This window comes from Hirundo rustica, chromosome Z (assembly GCF_015227805.2).
Source record: "Hirundo rustica isolate bHirRus1 chromosome Z, bHirRus1.pri.v3, whole genome shotgun sequence".
In the NCBI taxonomy this organism is placed as follows: Eukaryota; Metazoa; Chordata; class Aves; order Passeriformes; family Hirundinidae; genus Hirundo; species Hirundo rustica.
Window position 1 is genome coordinate 65089985 of NC_053488.1, and position 22963 is coordinate 65112947.

The 22963-nt window shown below is 37.5% G+C and overlaps 1 protein-coding gene across 5 annotated transcripts in view; it reads left to right on the forward strand.

Annotated features, from left to right (window-relative positions):
• Positions 1–21034, forward strand: part of PTBP3 (polypyrimidine tract binding protein 3) — a 54332-nt gene extending 33298 nt beyond the window's left edge. For 4 of the 5 annotated variants that reach the window (XM_040089793.2, XM_040089796.2, XM_040089794.2 and 1 more), the window contains 8 exons: positions 1518–1692; positions 4718–4795; positions 5451–5581; positions 8170–8203; positions 8834–8926; positions 9459–9675; positions 10711–10788; positions 11490–21034. In XM_040089793.2, the coding sequence (XP_039945727.1) occupies positions 1518–1692; positions 4718–4795; positions 5451–5581; positions 8170–8203; positions 8834–8926; positions 9459–9675; positions 10711–10788; positions 11490–11622 (939 nt within the window). In that variant the 3' untranslated portion in view covers positions 11623–21034. The remainder of the gene's footprint in view (positions 1–1517; positions 1693–4717; positions 4796–5450; positions 5582–8169; positions 8204–8833; positions 8927–9458; positions 9676–10710; positions 10789–11489) is intronic. The other variant, XM_040089795.2, reaches the window with a different exon arrangement.
• The last annotated feature ends 1929 nt before the right edge of the window (positions 21035–22963 follow it).

Genomic DNA, 22963 nt, shown 5'->3' on the forward strand with positions numbered 1-22963 from the left:
AAACTTAAAAGGGTATAAAGACAGGTTTATTATAAAAACTACAAGAGAGAAAAAATTAATAAGTGTCAGAGTAAAACTTTCAAAGTACCACTCTTCCAGCAGCTGTTCACTTTCCCACTGATGACATAAGAAAGAAAACCTGGGATTTTCAGTCAATTTCACCACTTTAAAGTAGTCTTTCATCAGTTCTTAGGGAGGGGAGCCTCTCTTAGAAATTGCATGGAGACATTGCCACAGGAAAAGAACTGTCCTCTGCTGACTCCCATGTCATGAATCTGCAGCCACCAGGAAACTGCAAACCGTGAAGTCCCTTCCATTTGGCAGTTTTTCCCACAGCTGCGGTCATGCGCATATCAGCTTTTTTAGGGTACAGTTTAAGGATGATTGTTCTAGTATAAAACAGAGGTTCTCTTCATCATCTCTAAAATCATCTTCATCTCAAAAAAACCCAAAGGCCATCTTCTTCCCTGAGGGCAGAGGGCTTCATATCTCTTTATCGTCCTCTGTTCAAAATTCTCCATTAGATCACAGCTACATCAGCTCACGGCTATGACTAAAACTTAGCATCCCCCCAAAAAGCATTCTATAAGTTACAGGGATATTTTAGTCCATTCTCCATGCCTCACAAGAGAAGTCCAGCTCAAACAGGCAACTTGTCAATCTTCCTCCCACATAGGACTGTTACTCTTTCCCTCTCTCTCTCTCTCTCTCCACTGACTTCAGTCTCATGCTGTGTCTCTCCACATCTCACTCTGTCCTTTTCCATTCACTTGGGGAAACATTAGTGCTTTGCAAGTTTCATTTGTGCAAGGAAAGAGTTAACATTCTCCCAGGTCTGCAGAGGGCATGATTGTTCCTTGGGGCAGTGGCCAAAGTGGTAAAATCAGGCCGTGCTGCAGCTGTGCCAGGATCTCGGCAGCCAGGCAGGCTGCTGGACACTTCCCATACCCCTTGATGGCATCAGGTTGGGCCTAGCTCAGCCTGGGCCCAGTGCCACTCCTGGGGGCCTGACGGACACCTCCCTCGGCTGAGGCTGACAGCAGGGCAGGCCTTAAGGTTGACTGGATGTTAGTAGCTGTGGCCTCCCCTTTCTCTGCCAGCAGCTGCTGGGGCCCAGGGGCCAGACCAGGCCCAGCAGGCCTCAGGAAAGTCCTGGCCCAGGCGGGGCCCGGCCAGCCCCAGTCCCTCCTGTGGCAAGCAGGGAGCCAGGACCAGCTTAACCTCTGCCAAGGCTGGGAAAAAAGGGAAAGATTCCCAGAATTCTCTAGTTTTAACGTGTGTATTGCCAGAGGCGTGTCAACTTTCTACTGGTTTTACTAGATACCAATATTCATATTCAACCCCAGTCACTGATTGGGTTTTGCTACAACTTCTGGAAAAATCACTTCCATAGGTGTCTTCCTTTCCTCATCAAACATCAATAAATGCAAAACCAGCACACTGCTATAATAATATAAGTTTATAGTAGTGGCTGCTATGATGTGTTTTATTTTTGAAAATGTAATTATTTTTCTCAGTCTCTGGATGGCCATAGTATCTACACTGGGTGCTGCACTCTGCACATTGATTTCTCCAAGTTAAGTAATCTAACGGTGAAGTACAACAATGACAAAAGTAGAGATTTCACTCGCGTTGACCTTCCTTTTGGTGATGGCCAACGAACTGTGGAGACGTCCTTATCTACTCCCTTTGGTAAGAAACCTTTAGTTCTAGTGATAAATACATACTGAGATCGTAATTTTTGTGTCGTGTTTATGCTCTGGCTTCATATCAGGTTCATAGAAGGGTACATTTTGTGTACATTTTTGTTCGCTACATCCATAATATTTGGAAAGCATGAAGTCCAAGGCATGGTAAATGAGTATCTGAAATAATAACACAATGAATACTTGTTGGCAAATTTAAAGTGTTGTAAAAAATCTACAAAATACTACAAAAATCCTGTAAAGTGGTATCATTAGTACAGCTAATGTAGTAAAGATTGCGTATCAGAATGGAAATCATCACAAATTGACATTGGCTACCTAAGGATGCTTGAAAATATGTGTTTTAGGATAATTGAGGGCTGCAAGGAACAAAACTCTTAAGAAAATACAAAATTCTATATTTATTTATATATCTCTGTACTCATCTTCTAAAATAGAAAATTTAAGGAAATTTCTTAAATTTTAGAAGTTATTTTGGCATTGAGGCAACAGAGTCTGCTTGAAGTGATACTGGAGAAATGCTCACAACACAATTTAAATGATTTTAGCTATTTTTCTCTCTATAATGACAACCATTAGCAATAATACACAGTTAAGAACTATTTTAACTATTGGATAGATATAAGTGCTGTCCAGTTGATTAGCACAGTAAAAAGTACGGGAGAATAATTCCCTCTTTTTACCTTTACTTTTCTATGGCAGCTAGGGAAAATATTGGATTTGGTTTGATTTTTTGGATAGTTGAGTTAGTTAGCTTAGATGAGAAACGGGAAGTGAGTTGAACTCGCTACTTTCTTGATTTTTGTCTTTACTGCTCCCCTTAAATGCAGGTCTTGGATCTTTATGTAATGGACAACTGTCATTACAGTCTGGGGCAGAGGAGGATGGTGGAATTTGCCATACAGCATTATAGAAATGCGCTGTTACAGGTCTAATACATTCTAATTAATTAGACTTGCACTATTTGAAATGTCAGTGGAAGGGAAAAGTACAATTCAAGTATTTTACTTCTGCACTTGGTTGTAGGGGAGAAATAACTATGCTTTTGGAGAATAACAGAGGAACGCTTCTCAGTATCGTCCCCTTCATTCTGACAAGATTCTCATTGCTAGGAGCCTTGTTTTCTTTTACTGTAAGAGTAAGAAGTGCTGGAATAGTCTGATGTCTGTAGCAAAATTTGTCTGTAATACATTCACAGTGAAGCAGCTGCACATATTTTTAAAAAAATTAATAGCTGTAGACAGGGAGAAGTGTGCTTCCTAGCCTTTCTGTCAGTGGTGACAACAGGCACACATTGTGATTGGCATGTTCTGAGAGGCTTAGTTACAGAGCATGACCAAAAGATGTTCTAAGTCGAGTACTTCCACTACCTCTTATTACTAGTGGGTGTTGTTTTGATGTCAAGTTATAAGACAAAGCTGGTAACTATCAGAATAATGCCTCTGTTTTTTATTGTAGACTTGAAGTTATCTTAATCGCAAAACTAAACTGCTCTTGAAACTTGTTTTTCTTCTCTTTTTTCTTTAATTTTATTTTGCTTTTAGTGGAAAAAATACTGCACTATAAACAAACAGATTTTGTACATATTTTGCATATAAAGAGTTCTTGCATCCAGTGAACATTAGCAGAAGTACATAAATTGGCTTGCTTAGAAAGCTAGGCTGATAGCCATGAAGCAAATGAATTTAAAAAAAAAAAAAAGGAAAAAAAAGGCAAGAAAGAATTCCAGATCTTTCTGCGTTAGCTCAGTTTGACAATTATTACATTCCTGATTTTGGTGTCAGGGTGCATGCAACATGCAGGTCTTATTTGGCAGAATAGAAATTCTTGATCTATTTCTTCATTAATGTTTCCATTACTGTTCTTGGATTGTGCATAAGTGATAAATAACTATATTGCCAGAACTTGTCAGTATAATGCACCAGTGCATGCATTTCAAGAATGTATTTACTTGCTTTGGTGTGATAAATGCGTTCAGAGTTTTGTGTGAAAGATGCTTTGTTGCCACAAGTAAGAGGAGGTGTAATCTGATGCAGTGTTCATGAATACTTGATTTGTGGTGTCTATTCCATTTCTTTTTGTAATTCATAATAGATACTTCTTTTGGTATTGTATTATCTCTATCAATAACCATTTCCTAGTAGCTCTATTTTAGTCAGTGATGTGGAGATTTGAGTAGTTAAATAGACAAATTTCCAGGCTTGTAGAATGTGTTTTCTGATTATACATGCCCCATTTAAAAAAAATAAAATCTGGTGTATCTTTACGTATGAATGTATACACAGGTCAAGCTTCTATCTAGCTGCTTAGAGCACAGCTTTGTGTGCTATCCTGGGTAGCACTTAACCTCCACATACTAATGTGGACATCACTGACTTATCTTTGATGCTGGGACTCTCCATGTGTTGCTGTTGCAAATCTAGTTAATGCTTGTGATGTCCAGGGCAGCTATAAAAATCACTGGTTATTTATAAAGTTACACAAACTGGGAAAGTAAATCTCCTTAAAAAGTAGAATACATATGCTTTATGCATTTCAGCGGCTAGTAAAACTCAGAACTTCAGATTAGTTGTAGAGGTTTGTATTGTTTAACTTATACTGATCTTAGTATTCAGGAGTTGTGTCTCGTCATTGTAAAACATCTTTGACTGTATTTACTTGCAGAAAATTTCTAGAATACATGTCCATTGTGTGAATAGAAACCATTGAATACGGGCTTTAATGGATACTAATCTCTGCTGTGCTTTCCTATTCAAACTTCTCTCATTTACATTTTGCCTTGACTTCATTTTAGAGACGAATGTTGAGGCCTTCAAAAGTGGCTGAAAATGGTCTTTGTAAAACATAGAATCTTGGATTTCTATGAGAGTGTTAACCCAAAAGTTTTATAAACATTTGGAATCACAGATATAGTCAAAATAGTAGCTGGTAGCTGATTCTGATTGCTGAAATCTCTTCTGTTTTCTAAAAATCTAAAATATGCTTTAAAAAAATCTGTCTGTTCTCTCTAGCCACCCAAAATACCATCTTTCCATCATATACAGGGCCTCCTGGGTTTGCCCCAGCCTTGGGCTTTCCTCAGGGAGCAGGTAAGTTTGTTTTCTAAAAATGTGGTGTTTGTAGTTATGGCTAATGGCTCATCTGAATACATCTGTTCAGAGCCATTTGTTTTAAAATATAGTGATCAGAACACAGTATTAATTTGACTAATTGTAATTCTTTCTCATATATATACACTCAATAAAATAAGTTTCTGTAGTAAAAAAATATAGTCATGTAGCTTATCATTTAATAAGTACAGAACCTAAATGCCATGATAAAGATTACCTGCAAGAGAAGAAATTAAGCATTTGGTTTTTTCGGAATCATAAAACTGCTATGACAATCAAAGTAAATAAAGGGAAGTCTCCCCTTTTCTAGCTATCAAGTGAGAAATAAGATAGTTTTTTAGACTGTGATATTTTCCTTTCTAGCACAGGATAAACTTGTGTGCTGAATTATTTTTTCCCTTTCTTGGGCTGCAGTTTATGTCCCCTTTTGTTTGGGTGTGTTTGTGTAGCTGAATATTTCTTTTTTCTGTGAAAGGGAGGTGCTTCCTGCTTTAATGGTCAGATATTAGTAATAACTAAATTCCTTAAAAGCATTTTTGAATTGAATATTGATGTTTTTGCCAAATATAATCTGCTTGTGTATTTTTCCTTTTCCACTTTGAGATGTCAAGTGATGCTACTGATTCCTTTCTAGGTCCTTCTGTTCCGCCTGTTCCTGGAACACTTGGTTCTCTCATGATCACCACATCAGCAGCACCTGGACACGTGACTGTTCCTGGTATTCCAGGAAACTCTGTTTTACTGGTCAGCAACCTCAACCCTGAAGTAAGTTTGATTGATGGAACTGTTGCAAGTGTCACCTTGTACCAGCTGCCAGAATCCTGCTGGTGATCTAATCCTAATCCAGACATTAGCTGAAGGAATAAGAGAAATTGTCTATGCTGATAATATAAAAAACAGGACAGCTCTATACTTGTTTTAGGTAGTTGGCAATATTGATGAGCTTTAAAAACTCCAGTCATTAGTGAAAAGCTTCCTAACACAATTTATTTTAGGAACCCTATGTTAGCAGTGTAGCTAGTAATTAGAGAGAACTCTATGGTCAAATATAAGAAATGTTTGAAGATGTAAACAACATACATATGATAATTTACTGATTTCTCTGTTAGTATGACTCCTCTGCGTACTGTTTTATCTGTAAAGAAGGCAAAGGATTTTTCCTTACAGTGGTTAAAAAACAAGGAGTTAAATTGAAAGGAGGGAACAGAAAAGGAAATAAAGGCATATTAAATCAAGTACCTTTCTATACATGTGCAGGATCTTTCTAGTTTTGCGACTTTTTCGAGATTGAAGAAAAAGTTCACAGATATATTATGTTACTGACATCACTCTACATTAATTTTTAAAAGTTAATAAGTACCAATATTAATTTTCCATAGTACCACACAGATGGTTTTTTTCATATGGTGGCTGTAAAATTACAGAGGCCAACGTGGAAAGTTATTTTTGTAATGAAAATGCCATAGGCTGGTCTGTAACCTTAATCATGTTATTTGAGCACTGATCAGTGCTTAATTAAAAGCAGTATATATCTTCTTAAAAAAATAAAATCAGGCTTTACCAGGGCCATGACTTAAAATACAATTCTTTTTGACTGTTGATAAGCAGTCCTATTGCAGCAATGTAAAATTCTTGTTTCACACACTCAATATACTTCCTTAACTATAAAACTGTTTGGAGTTGTTGGCAAAATTGAAGTTACCTTGATATTCTGAGTTTTAAAAATCTGTTCCCCAGTTTCTTTAAGTAATTGTTCTATTTATGTTTTTGTATTAACAGCCATCAAAAACCCAGCTGTAGAAAGCGTTTTAAGACTAGTCACTTTTTCTTTGATTTTTGAATATATGAATGAGTTTCTGATGATGGCTGCAGATGTGCTTTCTGCAGCTGAATATATAAGATAATTTTCTGAATCTGAAGGGAGCATGCCTCTTACATAAGCATATGTAAAGCATAGGTCAGAGCTCTTTTTAGGACATTGATGCTTTATGTAGTAGTAATCGTAGCCAAGAATTCGTGTAGAACTTAGTGCTGTAATGCATAATACAATATCAATGTATTAAGTAATGCTCAACTTCTTAAAAGGATAAAAATAAGAAAGTACTACAGCATTAATTGTTGGAAATATATTTCTTGGCAGTTCTGTAACACTTGTCTTTCTGTATTCATTGTCTGACCCCTGCCACTCCTTTTTCTCTGTACAGAAAATCTGATTGGCCTTATTTCAGTTTGTATTTCTCACTCGTTGTAGGGTTTCAGTACATTCCTTTATGACTTTTAAATTATCTGGTTTTGTTCTCTCACTCCCTTTTTTTTTTTTTTTTTTTTTTTTGAAGTAGAAGTATTGCGGGCTCATTTGAATAAGAAATTCCTTTTTAAAAAAGAAGTCTCCATCCTGAATTAAAATATTTGGGACAGAAGAATAAAATCTTGATTAATCTAAATTTTACGTTGATAGTAATTGTTCTCTACTACTAAATGCTGATGATAAATGGGTATGGCCTTACACTTAGGCTGCAATATTTTCTATTTCTGAGTAATTTAGGTATGTTTGGTAAACATTTGAGTTGAGAAGGAATAGGGCTAGAGAGTGTGTGTAGTGCTTCTGATAGGTATTTTTAGAACTCATTACTGGCAAAACCTTTGCCTCAGTTGAAAAAATTTTGGCTGCATTAGATTGTAAATTATCTTCTTTGATACTTGGCACGCAAGAGTTTAATTGAGAATCACTGAAGAAAAGTAATTCCTTTCAATATTTAGCTTTCTGTTCACAGCTTCTAACTGAATACAATTTAAGCACCACTTTCTATATGCTTCATATGTAAACAGTTAAATTTGCCATGTCTCCCTTTTGAATGTCATGGCCTTGTAGAGGGATGGGGACAAAATTGATGGCAAAACAAACACATTTTGAAGCAACTGGGTTTAGTTTTGTTGGTATTGTCTCTTGTTTACAAAATAGAAAGGAGTTATTTAATGCTTTATTTTTAATTTAACAAATGTCTTTCATTTTTTTCATTGAATGAGCTGCTAGCTTAGAAAGAATAAGGTCAAATAATGAAGCTACTTAAAAAATTAATAGCTTCTGCAGCATGACAGAATGAGTCTTGAGTGATGAAAATGCATGAGCTGAAGTGGTTGCTTTTTAATGTATTTTACGTGTGCATAGTAAATGTGTATTAACAAGAGTGCCATACACTGTGGTTATTGCAGGGAATCACTTTTGGAGAGGCAGGTTTATGTATTAGTATGCAGTATCTCTTCCACTCTTTTTGTTTACCATGCACCTATGGAATAGATGTCTTTATTTGCATGGCTTTAGAAATAATGTACTCATTTTATCATTTAAACAGGCCATCACACCTTATGGACTTTTCATCCTATTTGGTAAGATATGTCAAATATACCTTGACAAACCACAGGGCTAGTGTTTCTTTTTATTTATCTGGCCATACTGGCTAATTAAAACTTCATTGCTCTGTGCATGTCCAGCAAGTGCATTGAGAGAATGCACTGGTTTTAAAATGGCAGTAAGTTGAGTCAGGACTTACAAGCCACAGATACCAAAATGGCAAAACAGTGTCAGAAGAATTTTGGTGTGTGGTCCAATTTGTTTACTACAAAAGATGGGAAAGCAAAGTAAGATGAAAAAACAGAGGTTGCATCAGAGGAAATGCTGTACAGAATTGGCTCATACATTAGCTGCAAGGGACAATGTTTGGCAGAATAATATTTTAATATGCCTCAGTTAAGAGGACTTTGACAACTAATGCACTATTTAAAAACTGAACATAAAGATGCAATAGTATGACTAGGATCTGGGGTAGGTTCCTCCACTTTATGAGCCCCAGAAAATAATACACAAACTTTAAAACTCTCCTTATACTAATATTTTAACCAGCCTGTTTAATGAGATTATTATTCTTTGTAACACTAATATTAGCCAAAAGAAAAAGATTTGGCCTCGTGCTTTTCATAGTAGTGCTCTGAAAAAATTTCCTTTCTGGATTTCCATAGGTGTGTATGGTGATGTGCATCGTGTGAAGATCATGTTTAAGAAAAGAGGAATTGCTTTGGTTCAGATGGCAGATGCAACCCAGGCTCAATTAGGTATTGATTTTTAAGGCACAGCTATCCTTCAAGCTAACATGTGTTTAATATAAAGGAGGAATTTGTCATCTGTCAGTGACAAGCATAAACAAATTAAATTCATCATTGTGCTGCATTACTACATGCAAACTTTGATAATACTCGTAGTGGTTTTAAAAAAAAAAAGTCCGGTGAATCTCAATCGAGTAAATACTGGAATTAAAACATACAACTCTCCTGTCATTTATTTTAATAATACAGTATATTATTTTCCAGTAATTTATCTTATATCTACCTATTAAAGAATAATCGGTTGGTCTGTATTGATATGCTGGTTTGCAGTTTTTTGGCATTTGAACTGGAGGTTATATTATATCCTTCTTCCTTTTTTAAATGTAATGTTGTGACATAGCCCACCTGGTAGATGTGGAAGTTGCAGTTTAAATTTAGAATGTGAATTCTGACACGAAGTAGAAAACAATATCAGTATTCAAAGAATTATCTTTTCTGCCCCTCCATTAATTCCTGTTCAAATTATGTTTCCACTGGTTAGCTATCAACTACTTGAATGGACAGAGGCTTTACGGAAGGGTCATGCATGCTACTCTTTCAAAATATCAGACAATTCAACTTCCTCGTGAGGGACAAGAGGACAAAGGTCTGACAAAGGACTATAGCAACAGTCCTTTACACCGCTTTAAGAATCCTTGTTCTAAGAACTTCCAAAATATCTTTCCTCCATCTGCCACTCTGCATCTCTCCAACATCCCGTGAGTATCTGCGTGTATCATCTTAGAAAGTTGTTTTTTTAGGTTATGTTGTCAAGTTAAAAATCTGACGTAAGTTTTGGGTTTCTTTCTTTGGCCTTTTACAATTCATTCTTCTCTGCATCATTCTGATGTAATTGAAAATAAGTGAATCTTTACCTGTCCCATTTTTATCATTAGCAAAGAAGATAATTGAAGGAATTATCTTGAGTTATGATCAGTTTACATTTTTCTGAGAGTATGCTTTTGGTTTTTGACATATTAAATCACGTGTCACAAATTTTCACAAAGGTTAAAAATGTTTTTTGAGGTAATGTACATGACAAGAAATTCATCGTTGACATGGTTATTTAATATAGATACAGTTTTTAATAATTCTAGCAGTTTTTAAAGATCAGTTTCTACAGAATTCTGATCTCTTATGTGGAGGGCAAGTTGTGAGAAAGAGAAAGGTATTTAGTGTGCGCTTTAAGACTGAAATAATCTTTTTTATGTCTAGAATGTTATCAGTAGTGTGTGGAGTAACAGTCAAACATAAATTTTTACAGGCTTCTCTTGTTCACAGCTGTGCAGGGAGGGAAAAAAAGGAAACTATGTAATTTTGCCCAAGTAAGAAAGGAAATTATAAAACACTTTGAAAACAGCTTTTTGAGTAAAATGAAAATCTTTCAAAATTGCACATATGTAATGTGCACTTGCACAAATTGCAAGATGAAGTGTATTCCTTAAGATTTTAGGAGATTTTTATGCCATCTGAATTTTACTGAGAAAGAAACATGGTTGGTTGAAAAAACTGTAGAGTATGTCTAAAATATTTTTTGTAGTACAATGTGCTACTAAAATGTAGAGTAAAAGGCAAGTGTTTTGGGCTGACATGTTAACTTGTTTTGAGTCAATGGAGATAAATTTTAAACAGCAAAAACTAGTTTAGAAGCCAAAATTGAGATCTTGATATTATTACAGAAATCTGTGCTCTTTTACAAATTGATGGGAGTTTGGTTTTGTTTGTTTATTTTTTGGGGTTTTTTTTTCAATTAGGCCTTCTGTTACTGTTGATGATTTGAAGAAACTTTTTACAAGTAAAGGATCTACTGTGAAAGGCTTCAAATTTTTCCAGTAAGTTCTCTTGTAAAATTGCTAAGCAAGCCTTCATCCTGGAAAACAGCTAATTGCTTTTTTCTGATTTTCTGTCTGTATTTAACTACAAGCAGAATTCCATGTATATATACCTATAGGCAAAAGTGGTACACCTATCATGATTTTTATGTTACTTTCAGTCTTAAAATTTTAAGTGGAATACTGGATTAGTATAACTAAACTAAAAAAATGCAGGCTTTTGACAAATTCCATGTGTGTTCAAGGTAAAACAAGTTTAAGGAAAGTAATTGCTCACTTCTTGAAAAAAATATTTACATACAGAAGCTTTGTGTATGTGAAATGCCATATAAAAATTACAGGGATGACAATGTATCTACATTAATTAATGTTAGTTGGCAGCATTATTTTAGTACGATTGTACCTGCTAGAATAATCCCATCTATATGGACAATGAAATTATTTCTTAGAGGTCTCCAGGCCTTCTTTTGACCTAGCTTTTTGAAGTCCTGTGTAATGAAAGAGTGATAAGACTTCAAGCTACAGATTCACAAAATTTAAGTTGTTTTATTATCTTTACATTTTAGCAGGTACATAAATAGCTCTAATTCTTTTGCTGTACAAGTGTGTGTAATATAGCTGAGACAAAAAGAAACGCCACTTTTCTGTGTTGGCTAGTGAAAGTTTGTTTAGGATTAATAATAATTTTTATTGTTCTTCAGGAAAGATTGCAAAATGGCTCTTATCCAGCTGGGCTCTGTCGAAGAAGCAGTTCACGCTCTCATTGAGCTTCATAATCATGACTTTGGAGAAAACCAGCATCTCAGAGTTTCCTTCTCAAAATCTTCAATCTGAATTTTCTGTGAGATTTCTTTTCAAGGCTGTGTAACAGTTTCAGTAAAAATTTCAAATAAAAAACTGAGACAGCTGTGACTAACTGTCTCCTAAAAGAAAAACCTCATTCATGCACAAAGAATTAAGTGATGATTTTTTCTGATTCTAGCTGCAAGTAGGTCATCCAAAGAAAGATTTTCTGTGAAATAGTTTTAGCAACAATATTCATCATCAAATTTCCTACCTAAAATTATGTTTTGAGAACTTTTTTTTAGCTTTTGTTTGAAATCAGCCTTACAAAACAAATTAGAGTGCTTCTACAGTGTACCAAACAAGTATGTTTAACGAAAAGGTAAATCTACTCTGTGCACATTAAACACTAATTTGAATGTGAAATAGTGCTTGGGTTTCTTGAAAAAAAGCAAACAGTAACTGTGAGTATCCTCTAAATAGTATTTATGTTAAAAGGTGCGTGTTCATACTTTTGTAAATCTTTACAAATAACTTGTTTATAAAAATAAAAAGTCTGTGCTGTTCTTATAAATTAAATTATTAGAGAAAAGGCAGTGCCTTCTCTCTGTAGAATAAAAGGTATTTGACAACTTTCTTCAAGGTGTGGTATTGGAGAATTAGTTTGACGTGACAGTGGGTTGGAAGTCTGATGTCCTATTTCTACTATGAAAGGATGTGTAATAGTACCTTGGAGAAAATAAAACAAGAAAATGGTCTTGAATTTAAAATAATTTTTTACATTTCTCTAAATAATTAAATGTTTGCAGTCTTTTGGAAAATATTCAGGTCTGTGATGCTTTTGCAATTTTTAAGAAGTTATTTTTGCTAAGGTCATCTTTCAGGGCAGAAAAATTAAACCTCAAGGATTTTTACCACTCTAAAGTCTAATACTTAAATTATTGTGTATTTACCAAATTTCTTATTATGTGCCTTACTATGTGTGTATGAAACAATAGATTAGAGCATTATATGAAGTGTCCTGCAAAAATATTTTGGGCTTTGTGAAAGTTCTCCTCTTGGTCTTTTTGAAAATGTTTTCCATGATATTTCAAGATGTATTTTTTTCATTAATTAATAGTTTGAATTCTAGTTTCTTTTGCTTTTGTATGGTGATTGGATATAGATGGGAATGAGGTTTCATTTGTTGTGAAATCACATAGGGATTATTTAAATTTACCTAGCTACACTTCTGTAATGGTAGTTCTTCACTGATAGAAAAAAACTAAAAAACCCCAAACAAACCTATATAGGAAGGCCAAACAGCAAATCCAGTTCATCTGGACTTCATCTGATTTTTTGAGAGACACTGGCAGTATCAGAATATTCTCTTTCGGGTTTTCTGCATTTCTTTATTTTTAATATTTTATAGTATTAAACTTAAAGTAATAGAATGCTATCATTCTTTCTTTTGGAAGTATGAAGAAATGTTTGATACTGAATCTTGATTCCTCTTTGGGGAATGAGCTGTGATGCAGTTAGATTTTGCCATGAGTGTAGAGATGAATACTAATGACTTCTGATCATATTTTAAAATACCATATTTCCTAGGGTTTTCCTTCACATAAATTAATTGCAAATTCATTTCATTTTACTTGACCACATTTTGAAGACCAATTTCTTTCAAACATGGCATTTATTTACTTCTAACTATTGCTGTAATGTTTTGCCACTCATAACGGTTTTCGTTCATCTGAACGTATGTTCATCTGAATTGTATGACTTTATCTTTCTAGAAGATATGTTTCTATGTTTTTACCATGATCTGAGTGTTCTATAGTGAGCTTTCTCAAATTTTCACTCTGAATTATTTTTGTAAAATCAGCCTAATAGTAGCTTGCCAGATACTACCTTGATGTACGTAAATTGATTACAGGTGTAGTGTTAAGGAAACTTCCCAGTCTGACCATCCAGGATCCACTCTGGCAGTCACTCTTGCACCACATGAGCTGGGACTGAGGCCCCTTCCCAGCTGCAGCCCTCACATTCCCACAGTCAGAATAGGTTTCCTTACTGGGTGGATCCCAATTTTCCCACAGCAGTCTCAGGTGTCCCAACCATTAAAATAATTTCATCACAGTGCAATAACAAACTAACAGCTCGAGCTGGTGTCTCTGAGGAGGGATCCTGAACAAAGGGAGCCCTGGGCTTTTATCCCCTCACCAGTCTAAGCGTGGGAAGGTCTGGGGTCCTCGGCTCCTGCAGAGCCTCAGTGTCCGGTCCCCTGGCTGGGCAGCAGGACCCCGGGCCCTTGTTGTGCTGAGGATCGGCTCTTCACAGCCTCTTTGCCTGGGCTCCACCAGCCAGAGCTCAACCTGCAGCTCCCACTGCAGCTGCAACCTGAGCTACCTCCGTGAATGTGCTCCTCAATAGTAGCAGCCACTCTGACTGCACGGATGTAGCTGCAATAAGTGCTGTACAACGCAACTATATAAATATGCAGAATGTACTATGTACTGGAAAGTTCAACTGGCTTAGGAATAATATTCCCCTAAGGGATGTTTTGGATTTCACAGAATCACAGAGTGGTGTGGGTTGATCTTCATGAGGTTCTCACAGGCCACCACTCCATCTGTCCAAGTTCTTCTGGAGGGTATCCCTTCCTTCCAGGTGTGTTGACTGTACCACACAGCTTGGTGTTGTCAGCAAACTTGCAGAGGGTGCAGTGGATTCCACTGTTCATGTCACTGACAAGGGTGTTTAACAGCTCTGGTACCAGTGCTTATCCTTACAGAACACTGCTCCTTATTGGTCTCCATTTGGATGCCAAGCTATTGACCACAACTCTTTGAATATGGCCATCCAGCCAATTTCTTTGCCAGCTAGAGGTCCACCCATCAAATCCATGCCTCCAGTTTAGAGACAAGGAAGTTTTGTGGGACAGTGTCATGCTTTGCACAGGTCCTGGCAGATGACATCAGTTACTGTTTTCTTATCCACCATTGCTATAACTATTGTAGAAGGCCATTAAATCTGTCAGACGTGATTTGCCTTCACTGAAGCTATCTACTTCATAATTTTACTGGGAACCAAGGTGGGACTTCCAGACTTAGAGTTCACTAGGTCTTTCTTATTTTTATTTTACAAATGTAGGCTATATTTCCCCTTTTCAAGTGAAGCTTTAGCTTTCACAGTTTCATAGACTTGGGCTGCTCAGAGAATCTCTTTTCCTCCCAGGCTGCATGTCATTACTTCCATCCTCTGTAGTGTTTCTTTTAGTGTTTGAGTTTGACCTTGTTCATCTAAGGCCATCCTGACTTCCTCTTCATTGGGATAATCACTCCTGAGCTTGGAGAAGGTGATCCTTGAATACCAACTGGCTTTTTTGGGTCCCTCTTCCCTCCGGGGCTTTATCCCATGATACTCTATGATGCCAATCCCTGAGGAGGCCAGAGTCTGCTCTCCTGAAGTTCAGGGTAGCGACCTTTCTGTGCACTTTCCTTGCTGTCCTAAGGATCTCCAATTTCATTTTGTGGTCCTTGCAGTCAAGGTTGCCCTTGATCTTCACATTCCCCACCAGCCCCTCCTTGTTGGGAGGAAAAGGTCCAGCATAATATCTCCTCTCCTTGGGCTCCTCTGTCACTTGAAGAAGGAAGTTATCATCAGTGCATTCCAGGAAGCTTCTGGATTGTTTATGTGCTACTGTGTTGACAGATATTAGGGTGGTTGAAGTTCCCCATTAGGAACAAGGTTTGTGTTATGTGAAGCTGCTCCTCTCTCTCTGTAAGTGACCTCATCTTTTCTGTCTTCCTGGTCAGACAATCTATAGCAGACCCCCACTATAAAGTCACCTGTCCCTTACCTACCTTTAATCCTGACCCATTAACTCTCAGTCAGCTTCATTCAGTCCCAAGTGAAGAGCCAGGATCTCTAGCTGGTCATTGACATAGAGGGAAACACCACCTCCTTGTCTACCCTTCCAGTCTTTCCTGAAGAGCCTATTTCTGTTCCAGCACTCCACTCTTTGGAGACAACCCACCATGTGTCCATGACATATGAGGTCATAGGCATGCCCACATCTCTAACTCTTCTTGCTTATTCACCTTCTTATGTGCTATTGCATAGCTGCTTTGGAGTTGAGACCCTAATGAAGCTGACTTATTGGTTGGAGTAGCTGGAATTCCTTTCTGTTTGTTCTTCTGGTGCTTTTCTGCTGACCTGTGATCCCTCTTCAGGCACTGAGTATCTACTGCTGGCACTGGTACAAGATTTATAGGACTGGGATGGACTGAGGCTCCCTTCCCCCTGGCAGCTGTAGTTTAAAGCCCTTCTCACTGGCTTGGCAAGCCCGTGGCAGAAGATGCTCTTCCCCTCTTCTGACAGGTGGACCCCATCAGCCCACAGCAGACCTAGTTTCTGAATGCAAGTCCCATGGTCAAAGCCCTGGCTGAGACACAGCCCCAGAAGCATTTGTTGATTCACCAGATTTGACTGGCCCTTTCAAATACCTTCCCTGTTACTTTGATCATTGATGAAAGACTGCCTGCAGAATCTTAAAAATTTTTAACTTAGGAAAAATCTGAAAGCGGGTATTTATTATGTTTGCTTTATGGTTTTGTGATACAAGTATTGTGTATCTTTTTTTAAATTCACCTTTATTGTTCAGGTTTTGCAACCAAATTATTCTTGTCAACATAGTTTTAGATTTCTGTGTATCTGAAAGATGCTACCTCTTAGAAAGATGGACTTTTACAAGATATGCAGAAAAGATTTGGAGCTTGACAGTATATCTTAACATTTGCTTAGCAGCATGAAGGCACTAATTAAGGCTTCTTCCTTTTTAGTGCTCTGCCTTGAATAACTGAAAGTACAAGCATAACACCTTAGTTACTATAATGCATTGTTAGTGAAGAATCGTGGCAGAAGGAATATTTTTTATACTTTGTGCTTGACTCATAAGTGCCTGGTGCAAAAGCATCTCAGCTCTTGATTCTCTAAAGCCTTTGACAGCAGATCCCTTGATATCTGTGAAAAGAGCAAGATTTGGGAAAGAATTATATTATTCTATGGATTCTTACAGTGATGTGGATGGAAAGGAACCTCCAAAGGCTTTAGTCCTACCTTTCAGTCAGATTATGGACAACTTTAAGCAGTTACTCAAAGAATTTTAAAAAATCCTGTAAATTAAAAAAAAAAAATCAAATGGAACAAATTCTCTGTTCTTCACTGTTCTGTTTGGCAGTCTTCACTGTGAATTTGCTTCCTTAATATGTGTAACTAGGCTTTTAACATACTACATTCTGTGTATTTTGCCTTTTTCCCTGTTAACTGTGTAACTCTGAAGAGGATTCTGGCTTCATCTTCTCTATACTGTGGCCTTAAGTTGTTGAAGAGAGGTTTATAATTTCTTTAACATATGTTATTAATTTCTGTTTGTGAAGTATCTGATAATGTGCACAGTGTAAGTTGGAATTTGGGCACATGGTGTGATTCTTTGGGGCTCTCTTGTGCAGGACCAGGAGTTAGACTCAATGATCATTGTGGGTCCTTTCTACTTCTGCATATTCTATGACTGTATATGTGCCTCTGTATATGTCATGTCCATGCATCAACTCTGAGTTACATCCTAGTCCATTTTTTTTGATGGATGCACACTTAGTTCAAAGTGTAATAAGGCCTTTTTAACAACCCAGGAGCAGCTAAGTGCCTTTTCACAGAATCGCAGAATTTTTAGGTTGGAAGGGACCTTCAAGATCATTGAGTCCAACCCATCTCTAATACCTCAACTAGACCATGACACCAAGTGCCACATCCAGTCTTTTTTTAAACACTTCTAGGGAGGGTGACTCCACCACCTCCCCGGGCAAGCCATTCCAGTACTTTATCACTCTTTCTGTGAAAAACTTTTTCCTAATATCCAGCCTATATCTCCCTTGTCGCAGCTTGAGACTGTGTCCTCTTGTTCTGTCTGTTGTTGCCTGAAGAAAGAGACCAACGCCCAGCTGACCACAGCCATCCTTCAGGAAGTTGTAGAGAGTGATAAGGTCACCTCTGAGTCTCCTTTTCTCCAGCCTAAACAACCCCAGTTCCCTCAGTTCTTCATACGGCTTGTGCTCCAAGCCCCTCACCAACTTCATTGCCCTCCTCTGGACACGCTCAAGCATTTCAACGTCCTTCCTAAACCGAGGGGCCCAGAACTGGACACAGCACTCAAGGTGTGGCCTGACCAGTGCCGAGTACAGGGGAAGAATGACCTCCCTGCTCCTGCTGGCCACCCCATTCCTGATCCAGGCCAGGATGCCATTGGCCCTCTTGGCCACCTGGGCACACTGCTGGCTCATGTTCTGGCACTGGCACCCATACCCCCAGGTCCCTTTCCTCCTGAGCACTGTCCAGCCACACCTTCCTCAGCCTATAACGCTGCAGGGGGTTATTGTGGCCAAAGTGCAGGACTCAGCACTTGGACTTATTAAACCTCATCCTAGTGGACTCTGCCCATCTGTCCAACCATTCCAGGTCTTTCTGCAAAGCCCTTCATCCTTTCAACAGGTCGACACACACTCCCAGCTTAGTGTCATCCGCAAATTTACTAATGAAAGATTCCATGCCTTCATCCATGTCGTCAATAAATGTCTGCCCAGCACAGACCCCTGAGGGACACCACTGGTGACTGGCCCCAGCTGGATGCAGCACCGTTCACCACCACTCTCTGGGCCTGGCCATCCAGGCAATTCCTAACCCAGCGAAGAGTGCTCTTGGTGCTCTTGTCCAAGCCATGAGCTGCCAGCTTATTTAGGAGTATGCTGTGGGAGACAGTGTCAAAAGCTTTGCTGAAGTCCAAATAGACAACATCCACAGCCTTCCCTGCATCCACCAGGTGGGTCACCTGGTCATAAAAGGTGATCAGGTTGGTCAAACATGACCTACCCCTCCTAAACCCGTGCTGGCTGGGCCTGAGACCCTGGCCATCCTGTAAGTTCTGTGTGATGGCACTTAATATAAACTGTTCCATTATTTTGCCAAGTACTGAGGTCAGACTGACTGGTCTATAATTACCAGGATCCTCCTTTGCACCCTGTTTGTGAATGGGTGTCACATTGGCCAGCTTGCAGTTGTCCGGAACCTCACTAGTGAGCCAAGACTGATGGCAGATGATGGAGAGTGGCTTAGCAAGCTCATCTGCCAGCTCTCTCATCACTCTGGGATGGATCCCATCTTGTCCCATAGATTGATGGATATCCAGGCATTTCAGCCGTTCTCTGACTGCCACCTCTTCGATAATGAGGGAACCATTCTGCTCCCTGACATCATCTACCAGCCCAGGAGGCAGTTGTCTTGAAGGCAAGTCATCTCCTCACTAAAAACTGAGGCAAAGTAGGCATTAAGCACTTCTGCCTTCTCCTCATCTGCAGATACTAAGTTCCCTCCCTTGTCCAGTAAAGAACAAAGGTTGGTCTTACCCTTCCTTTTAGCATTAATATATTTGTAAAAACATTTTGAATGATCCTTGATTTGTTATATAATGGTAAAACTTTTGCTTCTTAAAACATCAGAACCAGTTTCTGAAACTTGGACTCATAATTTGACTCAGTTGCCTTGTCGGCTGATCCTGTAAGTTGCACTGGTTTTGTGTACTGATAAATTGAGGTCCTTTTTATTTGGAAGATATTCCACATATCAGTTCATTTTCTAATTACAGACAGCAAACCTATGTTTGTATGCCAAGAAAATTTAGTCCTTGTGGATAGTACTGCCATTAAGGTGTGTCTGATCCATTATCTTGCCCTTCTCTGATTCATGTCAGTAGGAAAGTGATAAGTTGGGGTTTTTAATAGAAAATGTAGACTTACTACTTGCCATTTTATGTTGTTAGCTTATACTTCTGTTTTTCAATTGAGAGGTCAGCTGCCTACAAAAAGCATTGTTTTGCCTTAACCTTTGACCCTGATACGTTGTTAGCTAGAGCACAACTACCAGACTTAATATTGTTACTGTCGTGCTGAAACAGTGCTAGTCAGATTGCACAGAATTTTTTTTAATTAACTTTATCTTCTGTCTCTGAAGTTTGGTTTGCTATATACAAGATTATTTGCCTGTTTTCAAAGCAAATCCTAACAGTTAGAATATAAAATTCCTGAAGTATTTAACTTCAGGATTTTATTGATGGGGATGTGATATAGGAACAAAATTGGACCAAAGTTTTTGTGCCTTCAGTAGTTTTATATGTAGGATTTTTCATATCTGTAGGTGTCTTAGTATAATAAATACATTTTTCCCCTCTGGAAAATGTATATTTATATTGTGAAAAAATAATATTGTTTACTGTCTATACAAGAAGTGAACTACAGCTGTTTAAATACAGATTTAATTATTCTACAGTCTTTTTCATTACAGTTTTTTCTTTTGTACTGCAATAAGGAGGAATCCAAGCAAAACTCACATTATTTCCCACTTCAGATAATAATGACATGTTGTGCTTGGAGCAGTCCCAAAGGAATTAAGTACTTACATAATTGAAGGTCCTTGATAAACGAAGAAAGCTTTTACTTTAACAGATTAATGTCATCACTGTAAGCACTTTTTCAGTTCCTGGAAACTGCTTTATTTATGAGTGGGAAGCTACCACACATAAACTTGATTTGAAGCACTTTCCAATTATTTTTGAATATGTTGCCCATTTTCTGCAGAAGTTCACCACAGAACTGCAGCAGTACAAGACAACAGTTGCTAACCAAGCTGATTCTTGCATCAGAATGTCACTTCAGTCTCTGACCAAAGACTCTTCTGGGTTTACTGAGATATGGGAAAACCTGTTTTCTCTCACACTCCTTTCTGATGGGAAGACCCAGTGCAAAGGGGCCTCTCTTTGAGAGTATTACTGGTGGTAGAAACAGTGGAAAATGAGACAGTAATGTGAACCAAATGGTGTGAGGGAAGGCAAAAAGTTAATATGTTGCTTCTAGTACTGTACTCAAGACACAGTAAACTTCTCTAAGAATTGCCATCATCCCCTCATTTCACATGATCTGTTCATAAAAGATCCCTTTCAGTTTATAAAAATGTTCATCGAACGGATGAAAATACTGTAAATATTTGTAGCATCATGTTTTGTTTGGTTTTTGGTTTTGTTTTTATAAATCTGTCAAAAGAGTGTTTGGGGAAACAAATGGAAATGTAAAAGGTTTTTATATAAAAAAATTGTCTGTATATTTTAATAAGCAAAAGCTTTCATTTGTAAAGCATCTTGAGGCATTGCATGAAAAGTATTCCATAGCTGCTGCAGATGATTTAAAACTGAAAGAAGATATACGATGTATTAAAGAAACCTATTTTGTGACTGTGTAGTGCATGGTGAGTTTGATTTTGTTTGTGCTGTAATATATTCTGGTTTTTTAGGTTAGTGTGTTTTATGATTACATTATATCTATACCTATCTAATTCCTAATTCTGGTTGTTGTAGCATGTCTTTTAATAAATGTAATTATGGCTGTACTCTCTTAAATTTTCCTGTGTTCTTTTCTATTGCTTTGGGGTTTCTCTAGTCTTAAAATTGCACAGCTATTAACATGTAATTTTCTATTTTTTTCCTTCAGCATACTTTACATGGGCACCTAAACAAAAGCTTTTCATATCAAAAGTTTTTTTTATCAAAAGCAAGAAGTGAAGGTCAGCAGCACCTAAACTTTTTCCTGAGCAGGGCAGAAGTTCTTACTTTTACTAGGATGGAAATCTATTTTACAACTCTAAACCAATACAGTAGTTGATGACTGTTTTGTTATTTGAGACAGGGATGAGAGGCTTCAATGATGAGAGACCTGGTGACTTATTATTGAGAATTCTTTTATCTTTTACTATGCTGTACTCTTTTCTCATCCTAGGATTGAAATTCATATTCTTTGCACCAAGATTTTAAAAATGTAAGTAGTAGCTTAAGAAGATGGTCTGCTTTCAGCTTCCTGTTTCTCAACTGTCTTGTTGATTGCTTTTCTTTCATACTTCTTTGGTCGCTGTTCTCCACGTTGCACAACACTAATTTAGACCCTCTTATTCTTCCATCCAAAATTCAGGATTGATGGTAAACAGATAGTAGTCTAAGACCATAGATACAAATATGAGGGGTGTGCAGCACATCTTTCTGAGCTAAAATTTTCAGCCAGTCTGGCAAGGATTTAATTGTTTGCCACCCAGTAAATTATGCTATTACCAGGCTCTGCCACACAGTAAATCATTATTATCAGCATCTGAGTAGATGCTTTTGTGGGGAGAAAAATCTGATTCAGTTTAGACTGAATTGCAGGTTTCAGCAAAATGTTTATTCTCCCAAGGCTAGATATGAAGTCTCCATGTGTAACTCTTGATTTTGTCATTGATATTTGATGAGCATTTAGGGGAAAATGCTAGCTTTTCGTGGCCATAATCTAGCTTCTTATTTTTTGACCAAGTCTGCCTGAGAATGTGTGAGAAAGTGAAATTCCAGACTGTTGTCTTCTCCCTTTACTCCTTAACCAAAAAATAAAAATCTCATCTTGAATTCTTTGTCTCCTGTTGTTAACCCTGCAATACAATCACAATAATTTTTTTCCTTAAGCAGTTTATATAAGTGTCCATTTTGGAAAATGAAAAATGAAATACAAATTTTAAATAGCACGGATATAAAATTTTTGATACCAGAATTTGTTCTGTTACCTGCAAGCTGAAAGAGAAAGGGCAGTAACTGGTGAATTTGCCAGCATCTGATTTTTCAGACGGTTTGAATCAGTCCCAAAAGATTTCTTCATAGCCCCAGGGCTCACCCATTTGCAGAGATGGAAAGAAGATTTCTGTATGCTTTGAAAATAAAATAAAAATTCCTGCTTGCATTTTCCTAACTGTGCTGAGCTATTTGTACTTGAGTTATTTGCCATGTAGCAGGTGAGTCCAAGGATGTCTAAACAAAAGATAATGAAAGTGGAAGTTGTGGTAGAATTTTAGGTGAGAGAATTTTACGTATCAGGGATAGAGACAGAGGGAAGAAGAGACCTCAGAAAAGTGAGTAATCGCAGAGACCATTTCCAGATCAATGCCTTTGCTGTTGACCAAAAACTCATCTCAGATCCTGAAAAAAAAAAAAAAACAACCAAAAACCAAAAACAGAGAGAAACAGTCCAATGACAATGAGAAAAAATGTCTTTAGGGTAGTGCTAAGGTAGCAGTATGAGTTGCCTGGGTCCAATAAAGCTCTTACAATGAGAGTAGTACTTTAGTCTCAAGTTAATGATCATTCTTATTCCATAGTATTTACTGCTTGGTCTGACAGTTCATCAGGGTAACACTTCTAGGTCCTGTGTTTTATTTCCAATAAGCTTAAAGTACAGCTACTCTGTCCTTTTGTGAGAATCAGAACTTTTAATGGAAGCAGAATATACCTTCTGTA